The sequence below is a fragment of the Saccopteryx bilineata genome, chromosome 1 (assembly GCF_036850765.1).
Source record: "Saccopteryx bilineata isolate mSacBil1 chromosome 1, mSacBil1_pri_phased_curated, whole genome shotgun sequence".
Lineage (NCBI taxonomy): Eukaryota > Metazoa > Chordata > Mammalia > Chiroptera > Emballonuridae > Saccopteryx > Saccopteryx bilineata.
The window spans coordinates 191,223,523-191,238,417 of NC_089490.1; the positions used below are offsets into that span (position 1 = coordinate 191,223,523).

Below are 14,895 nucleotides of genomic sequence, written 5' to 3' on the forward strand. Positions count from 1 at the left end.
GTACAAAGGGGAAAAACTTTATTAAGTTCTCTGTAATCTACTGTCATCCGCCAGGTTCTATCTGGTTTGTGCACAGGCCATACCGGGGAGTTGTAAGGACTGTGCACTGGCTGGATGATCCCCACCTTTTCTAGTTTGAGGACCGTCACAGTGACTTATTCATAACCGCCTGGCACGTGGTACTGCTTGGTACTAGTCATGCGCCAGGGACGGGTAACTGCAAGGGGGAATGTGCTGCGTGTCCCCGCAACACTGCCTTCACGACCCGGACTCACAGGTGGAACTCCCCAGCCATAGTTTCCAACCACAGTCCTGGTAAGACATCTATCCCCAAAATATACTGCTCACAAAAATTAAGGGATATTTCAAAATGAATATGAAGCGATTAAAATATCCCCTGATCTTTGTGAGCAGTATATATTCAGGAATAGGAGATACGTATACCTTATATGGCTTAGGAGTAAGTCTTTCTGTCCCCAATGAAGTACTTATTGGCTTCACTCAAACAGTTTGGCTCCCATAACCATCAATAGCCGCTGAGGTCCCAGAGAACTGCTCTAGGTTACCATAGAGGAGGGAGCATTCTGCACCTGCACCCACCAAGGCCAATACCAATTGTACATTAGAAAGGGACCAGTGGATTGCCAGTTCCACGTGGGGCCTCCCGTCCCTGTCTGTCCCTGTTAGAGGGGTCCCTTGGCCTTCCCCCATGCAAACTAGAACAACATATCTTGCGGGTCCTCCTCTCCCTCAACTGTCTCCATCATATAATCTTATAACCGTGCCACCCGCCTACCAACCATTTTGTTGGTAGTTGCTGGTGTCATTCATCTCAGCGGGTGGAACCTCTGTCCTGGTTTAAGCCGTAGCCAAAGCTCCAAAAGAACTTGATTAGGTTTGCCATCTAATTTCTCCCTATCTTCCCCAGCCACAGTCAGATCTGCCCACATCTATGTTCAGGTACCCTTTACAGGCCCATTTCTCTTGTGTGTGGGGGGCACAGGCAGCAGCCCTCACAGCTTTGTAATTCCATGCTGCCTTCAGCTCCTCCAAACCAAATGCCATCTGTGTAACCGTGTTGATGGGCTACCCCACAAAGGGGCCCAAGATAGCTACTAGTGACCCAAAAAGGGCTGATAAGGTGCTCCAGAGAATAAGGTTCTCATCCCTGCCGTAAACACTTCTTCATCTGGCCCAAGGGACCTTGGGTTGAAAGCAGCATTCTTCATACCTCGTTCCCAAAGGAACCAGGCCAGCTCACTGTAGCACTGCCACTGTCTCACTGCCCCCAGCAATTCTCCAGCTTCTGCCAGACTGTATGAATGGCGGCCATCACCCATTCTAATAGGGTATGGTCTCCTGGGTTGCCATGGCAGTTCTGAGGACACTGCCTCAAGGAGGAGTGTGTGGTAATGGTGGCCAGTTTCTCCATCTCTGTTCTGGAGTGCATGATGCCATCCACCTCCCCCTATGTTCCACAACCGCAGCAACCAGACTGCCAGGGGCTCAGTGGGTTTCTGCCTGAATTGCACCCCATCTCCATCAGCTCTGCCCAGGTGTGGGCTGGACCACAGAGTTCTCCACCACCTGCGGAGGGAACTGAGCTTCCCTCTGAGGGACTCTTGGCTGCTGAGTTTTTACCTTCTGGGCAACCACCAGCCAGGGTCTGAGTTGGCAGATGGCAGTTGCAGCGTAAACTTCCTCCTCAGAGGAGGAGTTCGAAATGCCTCCTCCCGCCGAGTCAGAGCCACTCTGCCAGGCATGGATACAGCGCCTTCTTCTGCGCCCACTTTGGTTCCTGCAGCTGCTAGCTCTCAGCCTGAAGCTTAAATTTGAGTTCTTGAACCTGCAGTTGTTTCTCCAACACTGTTGCTGCCAACATGCAGCTTCCAGGGAAGATTGCAACTCGCGAACCTGTAATTCCTTCTCCAGAGACCATTCCAGTTTCAGGTGCCACTGGTGCTCAGGCTGCATCTCACGCTGCAGCTCTCAGACCCGGTCGACCTCCTTCCCCAGGGCTTGTTCCAGTTCACACCACTGCTGGTTCTCAGCCTGTAGCCTGACCTGCAGTCCTCAGACCTGCAGCTCTTTCTCCAGTGACTGTTCCAGCTCATACCATTGTTGGCAGTCAGTCTGCAGCTCACCCTAGAGCTTTCGACCTCTGGCAGTCTCTCACACAGAGCTCTCGGTTTCCTCTCACAAGGCTGTGAAAAACACCCATCCCACAGCCCCCAAAAGGACAGCCACAGGGGATCATATGCCGGAGAACAACGACCACTCCTCTACCGCACCCTTCAAGGCTGTCAGGAGCTCCACGCCGATCTGATCCAAATCCTGCCCACTACGCCAGATGTAACACTGGTGGTTGAGGCCAGGCAGGTTCGCATTGAATTCAAGCCAATGGTAGAGGAACTGCAAAGCTGGAAAGCATTGGACCACACCCATTTACTGGAGGCTCGCAAAGATAGGCAAGCCCATAAACAAAAAAGGAAAAGAGCTAATAAACGAAGGAAAGCCTGCTTCTTGCAGTGAAGGGCAAGGAATCAAGAAAACCACACCTCACAGCAGCAGGAGAGCGATCTGGGAGAATGGTCACTGGGAGAAAGCACCCACAGCCTTACATAGACTATCCACTATCCACACGCACCAATCAGGCCAAGTGCTTGCAGCCCGTAAACGAGCGAGCAAGCCAAACACAGCTGATTGCCCCACATGTCCCTACTTTCTCATGGCCTCCTGGAGTCCTGGCCTACACAGACCATCAGTGCTGCTGCCTGGTCTGCTCTTGGGTGTGTGGGGCGAGCCGCTCTCCTCCCTGAGCCTTGGTTGACCCCCGAGTCCGCTCTTAGGCGTGTGGGGTGAGCCACTCTCCTCCTTGAGCCCTGGTATGACCGCCCCTGGTCGGCCCCAAACAGGTAGGTTCAGCAGGCAGAAACACAACAGCACATTCTGACACAGACCCCGCACCTTTTCTGGAAATATCTTCTGCCAGGAGGGAAAAGCCGGGGGCCAAGACTAAGCTGCTTCCCAGGAGGGGCTGTTCCCAGGCAGTCAGGGCCCGCGGCCCCCAGCCACCAGCCACCCCACCTGGCTGTGGGGAGGACGAAGGTGACAGAGGGAGCCCCTCAAGCTCCCACTCCTTCCCTTCGCCCTGCCTCGGGGTGGCTGCAGCAGAGAGCTCCACCTGGAGTGTGGTGGGCTCTTGTCCATAAATGGAAACATTGGCCTGGCTCCCAGGATAACACAAGATAGGCCTCTGTCCCCGTTATGTAATCTTGGCTGTGATGACTTCATCAGAAGGGGGAGGCAGTAAAAGAAGAAGGCGCGGTTTGGGGAACAGCTCAGGAGCAGGCGGGCTGAAGACAGCTGAGACTCCTTCCTCCCCCTCCCGGCTTTGAAATCCAGGAGAGACAGGCAGACAGCAGATGGGTCAAAACTGAATTCCTGGAGCTGCTGGCAAACCACTTGCCGCCCGTGTGTCCTGACAGTGGCCACTTGGATGTGAGCAGATGCCATCCCCACCTCTGCGACACCTATCTTGCAGCCCCGTGTAGAAGACAACCTGTGGAGACAAGGGATGGTTTTCACTTGGGGTTTTTTTTGTTGGTTTTTTTTTTGTATTTTTCTGAAGCTGGAAACGGGGAGAGACGGTCAGACAGACTCCCGCATGCGCCCGACCGGGATCCACCCGGCACGCCCACCAGGGGCGCTGCTCTGCCCACCAGGGGGCGATGCTCTGCCCCTCCGGGCGTCGCTCTGCTGCAACCAGAGCCACTCTAGTGCCTGGGGCAGAGGCCAAGGAGCCATCCCCAGCGCCCGAGCCATCATTGCTCCAATGGAGCCTCAGCTGCCGGAGGGGAAGAGAGAGACAGAGAGAAAGGAAGGGGGGGGGGGTGGAGAAGCAAATGGGCACTTCTCCTATGTGCCCTGGCCGGGAATTGAACCCAGGTCCCCTGCACGCCAGGCCAACAGCTCTACCGCTGAGCCAACCGGCCAGGGCCTTCACTTGTTCTTAAACTCTCTGGGTTGGGCTGGTTCCAGCCGTGCTCTGTGGTTTCACGACTGGACTGGAGAAAAAAAGAGAGAGCAGGTGGTGCCGCAAAGGGCAGCTCGTCTAGGCAGACCCGGGAATTCTTGGAAGATGGTCAGTGTCCTTTACAGCCGTCTCTGGGACTTGGGAGCTCTTGGTTGAGGCGCTAAAAAGCTGGCCTAGTTGCTAAACCTGTAGCCAAACCCAGTTCATTCAGGTCTTAAAGTCTCGGGAGAACTAGAGTTAAGGGTATCTGTTGCGCACTCCAGAACATACGGTGGGCTCATAGGGGAACCCAGATACAACCAGGGCACCTCCTGAACTCAGTCGTTCCATTCCATGTCTGTTTAGACTAAGTACTCTTAGTGAGGTTTGGGTTTTTTGTTTTTGTTTGGGCGGGGGGGGGGGGGTATTATTTAATGAATCCTCTAAATGTTGGCCATTTAAGTTGTTTTTTAATTTTTTTGCTACTCTAAGTCATTCAAACACCCATCTGCTTCTCCACCCCTCCCCCTCTCCTTCCTCTCTGTCTCTCTCTTCCCTCCCACAGCCAAGGCTTTATTGGAGCAAAGTTTCCCAGGGGCACTGAGGATGACTCTGTGGCCTCTGCCTCAGGCGCTAGAATGGCTCTGATTGCGGCAGAGCCACGCCCCAAGATGGGCAGAGCATCGCCCCCTGGTGGGCATGGTGGGTGGATGCCGGGTGGATCCCGGTCAGGCGCATGCTGGAGTCTGTCTGTCTGCCTCTCCGTTTCCAACTTCGGAAAAATACAAAAAAAAAAAAAAAGCTATTCAACATACATCTTTACACAAATCTGTGAATATTTCCAGGAGTTGAGTCCTTAGAAATGGAACTTCAGGGCATGATGTATTCAAGCCTTTGATCATCACTTCTAGATCAAGGCCCTCTGCTCTAGGAGCCAGTCCCCTCTTGTCCATCTGAGCCATTTGGAAACATCACTTCCTCTGTGAGGCCTCCAGTCTCCTCCCAGGCACAGTCAGGTGCTTGCATCACTGGGTCCTAATGCTCTCCTATCTCCGCGCAAGGTGTAGCTTGTGCCTTATCCTCTGCAAAGAAAGCTCAGAAACTAGGCGGTCCTCACCCCTCCTCAGAATTTTGGAGTCCTTGAAAACAAATAGGCCCTTTTTCTTTCCTTCTTCTGGCAACATAAAGACTTTATTCTTTACAGAACAAGATTTTTAAAGTATTTATTTGAAGTAATATGTTCATAATAGAACATTTGAAAGAGTGTAAGAATTGCTCACACCCTTGTCTGGGGTGATTATTCTGTGACGAATGATTTAGATACTGCTTTTTCTCTCCCCTTACCTATATATTGCAAGCTTTTCTTCTGTGTGATTAGTTAGTCTGAGAAGGTGTGATTTTGATTGGCTGCGTAGTATTCATGGCATGGATGAACCATAATTTATTTAATCAAGCTCCTATTGTTGCACACTAATGAACTTTTAACCAACTTAGAGTTGCTTTCATGGTGGAATTAACCACAACAAAAGGATTCAAAAGTTTCTATAATTTATATCAAAGGCAGAGGAGGAGCCTAACAAAGTTGTGTTGCCACGAGAGGGACCTATGGTAACTTCGTTCAAAGCACTGATAAGGACAGATGGTTTTTGTTTTTACTCCCAAGAATGTCCTGGAAAGCCTGACCTTCCTGTGGTTGATGGCACACTCATATCTTGCCCTGGAATGCCAACTTTAACCCTTTTCCAGCGGAGGCTGCATTCAGTAGCTCGGAGCAGTCCACTGTAGGGCTATATTTTTGCTCCACCCCAGACATAGGTTATATACTGGTTTAGGCTAGAATATGTGATAGCCAATTAGCTCAATTCTGTTACAACTGTGGATGAAGCTCTGTGCTGAATGTTAGAATACATTTTTTAAAAACCTACCGACCTGCAGGAATTATCCTACCGGGATATTGTAACCTCTAAGCATTTGGAAAGTTGGAACTTTCTACCTTTCTTATGTTACTTAGTAAGAAACTATCACCCGCCCTGGCTGGTTAGAACATGGTCCTGAAACACCAATGTTGCAGGTTCGATCTCTGGTTAGGACACATACTGGAAGCAACCACTGAATGCACAACTAAGTGGAACAACAAATGAATGCTTCTCTCTCTGTGTCTCCCTCTGTGTGTGTGTGTGTGTGTGTGTGTTCCTTCCTCCTCCCTCTCTCTCCCTTCCTCTGTCTCTCTAAAATAAACCAATTAAAAAAAACAAAAAGAAAACAATTGTGTATACCCTGATTGTGAGCATGGAAAATATATTATTGCATGGGTATAGGGGAGGCTGGGAATAAATGCAAAAACATCAAAATATTGACATGGTTGCCTTTGAGTGTTTATACTTTTATGCAATGTTTTCAAATTTTTCCAGTGATGGAAGGTGGGTGGGAATAAGCAAAACATGTATTTTTTGAACAGTCCAATGTCTAGATAGGAATTCCACTCTGCTCATTGAGAGCCCAGAAAGGGGAGCAAGTTGACAGCCTCAGTTCTGATTGTCTTGGGAGCTTAGCTAGAACCAGTAGCATAGCACTTCCCTCACCGGCTTTCCAGAGTGGCTTGTTGAAGAGGCTATAGCAACAACAGTGATAACAACAAGCAATTTGTTATGGTCGGGGTGGGCCAGTCACTTGACGAAGCTGTTTCTATCCTGGCGTATTGGGTTCCCCGGATGTAAACGGCTCCATTTTAGAGGTTGGACACAGAACTGGCTGGACCCAGTTTGCAGGCTTCGCACTTGAGTCCCAAGTTACTGCCATTTTGGTGATAATCTTTCTAAATTGCTAAACTGCCCCAAGACTCAATCGTCCTGGGAACACAACCATTACATATCATAAAACAAACCTTTTTATCCAACCTTCTTCAATAATCTGCTGAAACAGAGCGGTTTCTATGGAGTAGACCCTGTTGGGGCTCTGCTATGAATTTGTAAGAACTCTCCAAAGCCACAGGGGAAAATTGGTCCAGAGAAATTCTGTAAAAAAAAAAAAAACACCTCACCATCCTGAAACCAAGTTTCTGTCCTGATACTTGATCAACTTCAAAGGGAATTCTAAGGTCTTATTTTATTTTGTTCCTTCCTTCCAGTTATGGTTGAATGGGCTATCTCATGCCCTTTCTTTAAATGTCAAAGTTGATAACACAGAGGCATACTAATTTTGGATGTCAGACAACATATAAAAAGTGATATATATTTTTGTGCTTTCAGTTTCACCCTTTGATCCCAATAGTGTTTCTGCCTTTTAATCCTATGCCCATTCCTCTATCCCCACCACCACCCTCTTCCCATTTCTTTTTACTGCAGAGTCCTCGTGGGTGCTCTGCTCAATTTAGACCAGATGCATGTTATGGTCAGTAGAAAAGCCAGAATCCCCAGGACACCACCACCCGCTGCTGGACATCAGACGACTTACTTAATCTCTCTGACACTTGGGAGTTTTTGAGTCAGTAAAATGAGTTTAATTGTGGATGTGAATGCACCTGGCTGAGTACTTTGCATATAGTTAGTGCCCCATAAGTGTTTAGTTGTTCTCTTCCATTGTTGCCTCTGTTTTGTCCATGTTTTTCAGCACCATTTCCAACCAGAGGGGACTTTCCTCCAATCACAACTTTTCATAGTTCTCTACCTTGTATCAAACCAGGGGACAGGAAGTCTAATGACGTTTGATGCTTCTGCACTGAGCGAGGCAGTATACTGGCCTCCCCCTTCCTCAGTCCTGGCTGCCTCTCAGCCTCACAGCAGAGCTGCAGGAGTCCTGGCCTTCCTGGAAGACTCACAACCATGGTGCCTTTCATAATTCTTGGGTTTGTATCACCTGAGCAGCCCTCTGAAAAATCTGGGAATTTTGTTCCCAGTGAAGATGAAACCTGAGCAACTCAGCCTTCTGAGACTTGCTTTGTTAAATGCAGGGTTTGCAGTGTCATCAGGGCATACAGAGCTGGGTAGCAGTCAGTGCCCATAAGCCAGGATTATTTGTCCAAATGATTCTCAAACTGTGGGTCATGGTAATTACCTGGAGGGCTTGTCAAAACGCCCCCAGAGGTTGTAGTTCAGTAGGCATGGTGGAGCCCGAGAATTTGCATTTCTAACCATCTTCCAGGTGATGGTACCTGGAAGCGGGTGGGTACCATCTTCTTAGCCATCATCTTCCACTGTGAAGGAAAAGTCCTAAGAATGAGGTTTTCATTTGAGGGTGTGGGGACTGAAACCGAGAGGTCAGATGGCATCCCAAGCCTCAGAATGCCAGTTAACCACCTTGAGCCCTGGGAGTGACAGCCGGGTGCCGCCATCCAGCCCGCGGTGGGTCCTTCCTATGCTGCTCTCCAACATGAAACTGCTCAACTCTTTCCCAGAAGTGTTCTCCGTGAAGCATTCGCTTCCACCTTTGAAAAGACTTCCGCCTTCAGAAACTGAAAACTTGCCTAGTACGCACCTTTGCAAGGGAAAGCCTCTGGACCCTGGTAAGAGGTTGGTCAGAGAAGTCTCTTGATGTTAAGAATCTAGGCAAAATTCCGTTTGGAATTGACTTAATTTTTTTTTTTTAATTACTTGATCCAGTTCGGTGTGTGTGAAAAATACGGATTTTTTTTTTTTTTTCTGGGACGTCTTTTTTGTTTTGTATTGACTTATTACTTTTACCTACAGGACAACCCTCTTCCACCTGGTTCCAACCCGTGCCCTCCACCCCTATTGCCTTTCCCCTCTCCTGGCACACACGCGGTGTGGCGGTGGCGGGGAAATGCACCCCGGAGCGCGCACCAGGCCAGGACCTGGGGGGCCCGCGCCGCCCCGCCCGCACCCGGGGTCACCTCAGCGGTTCCTTTGTTAGGGACGTCTGCGACTGCGCGGAGAGGCGTTTTCCGGCCTGCTGGGATCGCTTGGGCCCCGCTCCGGACTTCTTAGAGTCCCCTAAGGCTTGTAAGAATATAGGCTCTAGTAGAGAGGCTAAATTACGCCCCAGGGGACGTTTAAAGTAAAATCCTAAATTTCATTTAGGCTGTTTGTGGGCCACGCGATTGCAAAGACTGCGGAGGCGCTCCTCTCTGCACCGGCTTTGTGCATCCCAGACTACTGGGAACCCTGTCCCTCTCGGACAGTCCTCCGGGTCTGGTTTACGCCACTGTCTGGCCCCCACCACCCCTGCAACACCTCCCGCCCCCAGCCCTTCCGTTTCCTTCCAAGGCCTCTCCCACTCCCACCCCCTGCAATCTCCCTCCCCTTGGACTGGAAGAAAAGTCGGTAATAAGAAACCAGTTCAGTGTCAGTGGGAGAGGGGAGGGGGGGAGATCACCCCAGAGATACACGGCAATGGAGAGCGAACTCATTTTGTGTAAAGAGGGCCTCGAGTCACCAGGGAATTCCTGGATTGTCTCAGGCTGTCGTGTGTGATGTCCATCACGCCATGCGAACACCATCTGCTCCGTATTATGCTCTCGGTTGCCAGGCTACCTGCTGTACGCAGTAACACTTGACTGCCTGGCTCCTCGTTCGCAGCGTCGCCCAGCCCGCGCGGGGCGGGGGCCGGGTGGGGGCGGGACGGGAGTCATGATTAAGCCATCTGCAAGTGGAGAGGCGGGGGCCACGCGGCGCGCACGGAGCGGGCGGGCGCAGCCCAGAGCGCCGGGTTGACACCACCATCTGCTGGGCCAGGGCAAGAACAGCAGCTGCGCCTTGTTCCCCCACAAGGACCGCCTGGAAAAGGCTGAAGCCCAGAGCAGCCGTCCAGAGCCAGTTCGCCACAGAGTCCCGTCACCCCAGTCTTTTCAGACTTTTTTGGACACTCCCTCTCCCGCCAAGGAGCCGACAGTCTTTGGCTCACCGCCAGCAACCCCGGCCCCCTCTCACCCAAACACTAGGCATTTTCTTGAAAACACTTAAGAGGAATAAAACTTCCCTGCGCACAGATTTATAAATAAACAGCTGGCTGCTCTTGGGAGATATTTTTAACACAGCTGTTTTTTGAAGTAGAAAACTGCCTCTTTGGAGGACATAGGGTGTTTTTCATACCTCTCTCCAGCCCTTAGAAAATCGCTAAGATCTCCCTGCAGGAGTAAAGATAGGTATAATAGCTTCATTGTTTTTGATTAACCCCATCCCCCCTTTATTTTACTGAAGAGTGAAAGGTTTGGGAAGTAATGAAGATCTATGTAGCCATTTGGGTTGCTGATGAGAAGAGACTGAAGGAGGATTCTTGGTAGAAGGCAGGGGAGGTCGTTGGGCGGAGGGTGGGGTGGAGAACAAGCCAGTAATTAAAACTAAAAATACTGCTTCATTTGGCTTCAAGGCATTACAGTTCTGGTGAGGGAGGCTCAGCCCGGTTTTCTCTAACTGCACACACAGTGTGTCTCCTCCTTAGAAATGAGAGCAGTGGCAGGAGATGGTGTGATCCCAGACTATTGCCCATTAAGCCCTCTCCGACTGGGGGTTAAAAGCTGCCATGTGATACGTAACAGTTAATGGCCTCAGCCAGCTCAGTGTGCAAGATGAGTCACTTGGTGCACCTCCACACTCTGGAATACCCTGAGGCTGGGGCACCAGGTGTCACTCACCAGCAACTGAATGCGGAGGAGCTGGTTGGGAGAGACCTGAAGGTGTGTCTACCTCGATCCACAGATGTTTCACTGGGAAGGCAATCCTTTAAAAAGGCCCAGAGCCCTCCAGCCTCTAGCTCTTCAGATCTTCAGTGAACAACCTTAATGCAAAACTTTGGGGAGGGAATCATTTGGGGAAATACCTAATCCTGGGAAGTAATAACCTAACTATCCATTTGGAAAAAAGGTTGGTTTGTTTCCACACTATGCTTTTGAAGTATTTATTTTTGCTGCAGGAAGACAGGGTCAAACGGTTGGCCCAGGCCAGCCCCCTCATAAAATCAAGCTGAAGAAAACTTGATCTTCCCTTGGGTCTCATTTTTCTGGCCAACTCTCTCCTCCTTATCAAAACTGGGAAATAAATATACTGAAAATACATGGGGGGGGGGAGCCTTGTATATCTGTATTTTTGCTAATTGGTTAACTATCCTTCAGTGTGAATTTGTTTTAAATGTTAAGTCATTTAGCCATTTGTTTCTAAAGGCGGTAAAAAACAGCATTAGCCCATTGGAAAGAAGGGCTTGGAAAACAGGTAGCAAATACTGGGTGTAAAGGAGGGATAAATATCTTAGCCCCTGCATGGGTCAGTCAAGAAGTAAACCGGTAGCATAAAGGTTCCTGGCATATTTGAGTATAAGGTGCACAGCTCTCTACCTAATAATTGTCTATGTACAGGCAAAATACAGAAAGACAAAATGTTTTATTAACGTCAGTGATAACATTCAAAAACAGAACACAGTATTTTTATGGGAGGCATATGTTTTGTCTACAAGCAATTATTAAATGCATGCTTGGCACCACAGACCTGCAGCCTGGGAAAGGCCTGTGCTAGTGGAAGGAATCAATTTACACTCAAGATCAGTGTTCTAGTTCTGCTAGTTCTGTTTCTTGCATTTATTAACCACGTGACCTAGGCTACCGCACTCACTAACTGGAACTTCTTGGGTTCTTACTTCCCAGGTGAAAGAAGTCATGGTGTTTTGGTTTGGCTTTTGGTCGTTTTGCCTGTTTTGTTTGGGTGATGGAGTAGGGATTGATGATTTGAAATTTGAATGAACTGAAAGGAACATTTCTGCAGACTGTTCAGACAATATTGCCGTTACCAGGCGTGCTTGGTAGAATGAACAGGAAAGGAAATGTCTGGAAACTGAATCTTACATCCTGCTCCTACTCTTCCCATTAGCTCCCCATCTGAGCACTATTTAAGTAGTTACTTGCACTGTGTGTAAATGGGTCTCTACCAATTTACCTCCTATTCCTTAAGGGCCAGTCCTTAAAAGTTTTTGTCATTTGAATGACTGACATAATTATAGCAACCCAATTCAACCCCTCACAGTTAAATTATTCCAGACATATCAGACTCAGTTCTGTTTTTGAAGATGTTGCGAGATTACATTATCTTTGGGCAATGTAACATGTTCCCACCTATCAACATCAACAACCAACTCTGACTAGCAGGATTTTTTTTCTTGCATTCATCAAAGCTTTTGAAGGTTGCAATTAAACAGTTGACTTTTGAGCAACTGGATTTGAACTGCAGAGGCCTACTTATTCACAACTGTTTTTCTATAAGTGTAAATAGACTCTTCAAATCCACAGGTTATGCATCTGCCAGTTCAACCAACTGTGGATCACAAACAGGTAGGAATTTGTGGACACGGAGAGCTGACGATAGACTCTGGTATCCGTGAGAGGTTCTGGAACCAAGTCCCCACACATTCTGAGGGAGGACTGTAGTTAAATTTTGGAGGACTCAAATATTATACCCACATTTTCAATTTCAAACCCCACATTGTTCAGGGTCATCTGTAATTAGAATTCCATGGAACAGCAGCTCTGTCAATTAATAAATTCCAGCAAACTTCGGTGAAGGTCTCTCATATGCCACCTAAGAAGAAGTCCGTTTGGGCCAGGTAGGCAGTAGGATTAAGAGAGAAGGTCAGGCTGTCTCCTTCCAGACTTAAGGGGAGCCCAGCCTAAGGACTTGCTGCCTTTCCTTTGGAGCAACACAGAATGTTAGCTGAGAATACAGTTCTCGGCCATTAGCCAGTCCCATCTGAAACAGACTGGACCTGGCCTCAGATCCCCAAAGCCATACTCTGTGACTATCTCCCTGTAGCTTCTCCAATTGCACTGTGAGATCTGTGTTGTTTTTATGGAAACTTACCATATTTCCCCATATATAAGATGTTCCCATGTATAAGATGCACCTTAATTTTGGGGCCTGAAATTTGGGGGAAAAATGTATTACATAAAGTTATTGAACTTAAGTTCATCATAAAATTCATACAACTCCTCATCACTGTCAAAACTCCCATCCATTAGCTTGTCCTCATCTGTGTCTGACGATGAATCACTGTCTTTGACAATGAGCGCAAAAACAAGCACAAAAGAAGTGGGAAATGCAACAACTGTGTAAGACACACCCAGTTTTTAGACCCCAAATTTTTCGGGAATTGGTGCGTCTTATACATGGGGAAATACGGTAATGTGTGAGCTTGGAGACTCAGGTTCACAGCCAGGGTCTCTGTCCCAGTCCCAGCCCCCCAACCCCCATGCTTCCCCTCAAATGTTGAATCACTGCATTGGCCTCTTTCTGTCCTCCCAGGAACAGCACCCAGTTGGACTTGCCCGGACCAGCGGCCCCATGCAGTCCTCCATGCCCCCAGGCTCAGGTGGCATGGTCTCGGGCACCAGCCCCGCTGGCCCAGGCTTCTTGGGCAGCCAGCCTCAGGCGGCCATCATGAAGCAGATGCTCATTGACCAGCGGGCCCAGCTGATGGAGCAGCAGAAGCAACAGTTCCTGCGAGAGCAAAGACAGCAGCAGCAGCAACAACAGATTCTGGCCGAGCAGGTAACACACGCCCTTGGTGTGATTCATTCATTCAGCAAGCATTTATTCAGCCCCTGGTGTCCCTGAGGGAGTTACAGTTCATGTCCTTTGTCAAGATATTCGCAGTCCAGCATTTCCTGGGATCACCGGACAACCTGTGGAATTTAGACCTTTCAATTAGTTAGGCTTTTCCTTAGAAGGAATTAGCTTGTTCTTAAAAGACAGCCTTCAGGCCCTGGCCGGTTGGCTCAGTGGTAGAGCATCGGCCTAGCGTGCGGAGGACCCGGGTTCGATTCCCGGCCAGGGCACACAGGAGAAGCGCCCATTTGCTTCTCCACCCCGCCGCCGTGCCTTCCTCTCTGTCTCTCTCTTCCCCTCCCGCAGCCAAGGCTCCATTGGAGCAAAGATGGGCCGGGCGCTGGGGATGGCTCTGTGGCTCTGCCTCAGGCGCTAGAGTGGCTCTGGTCGCAACATGGCGTCGCCCAGGATGGGCAGAGCATTGCCCCTGGTGGGCGTGCCGGGTGGATCCCGGTCGGGCGCATGCGGGAGTCTGTCTGACTGTCTCTCCCTGTTTCCATCTTCAGAAAAACAAACAAACAAACAAAAAAAAACAAAAAGAAAAGACAACCTTCAGCCGTCAATTTGAAGGCCCATTTGTCAGAGACACATCTTCCATTCAAGCCTGACTCCTTTTCTTCGGGTTTCTGGTTTAGGGGTAATCAGCACGTGGGTGGGGAGGACTGGCTCACATTCTCTGTAGCTTCGAATATTTCTAGCAGGAAGAAAAAAGAAAAGTAATTCAGAGAAGAACTTTGTCTCTTGAAAGAAAAGTGTCAGGAGGAGGGATGGTGGAGAATTCTGCAGACTCAGTCACGAACAATGGAACAGGAACAATAGCAGGATAATAGGGCCCACGGAACTACCTGGAAACTTGAACTTGAGGTCACAGAAAGGGGGCAAAGTTAAGAAAATTCCCAACAGCTTTGAAAACCAGCTCAGGAAATCTTCAGGTTGAAGGAAGGCCTAACACAAAGCTCTGCCTTGGATGCCTTTGACCACCCTCACCATATCCTTTCTGCAGCTTTGAAGGAAAACCTTTCCTGTGGCCTGCTCCCCTCTCAGTGTGATTCTTTTGGAGGCGTTTTGTTATTTTGTTGCATTTTGTTTTCTTTTTGTTGTGTGTTGTTTTCCAGATGCCTGTACCTAATGTAGTGTTATCCCAGGAAAGGCCTGAGGCCTTCCAGAAGAGAACCTCAGAGGGCCCTGTGGGGTCTGGACAGGGTGTCTCACCCTTTTCTTACAGGAGGTGTGAGGTTGCCATCCAAGGCTCAAGGCCCAACAGAGCCCTACCCTACTCTTACCCTTACACAGTGTTCCTAATAGGGTCAGAATTCTGGAAGTTTATCAAGCGTCCTC

General features: G+C 49.2%; 1 protein-coding gene across 3 annotated transcripts in view; it reads left to right on the top strand.

Moving 5' to 3' along the window:
- The window catches only part of MAML3 (mastermind like transcriptional coactivator 3), a 423,907-nt gene that overhangs the window by 399,047 nt on the left and 9,965 nt on the right, over positions 1-14,895 (top strand). For all 3 annotated transcript variants that reach the window (XM_066233050.1, XM_066233055.1, XM_066233056.1), the window contains one exon: positions 13,255-13,500. In XM_066233050.1, coding sequence (XP_066089147.1) covers positions 13,255-13,500 — 246 coding nt within the window. The remainder of the gene's footprint in view (positions 1-13,254; positions 13,501-14,895) is intronic.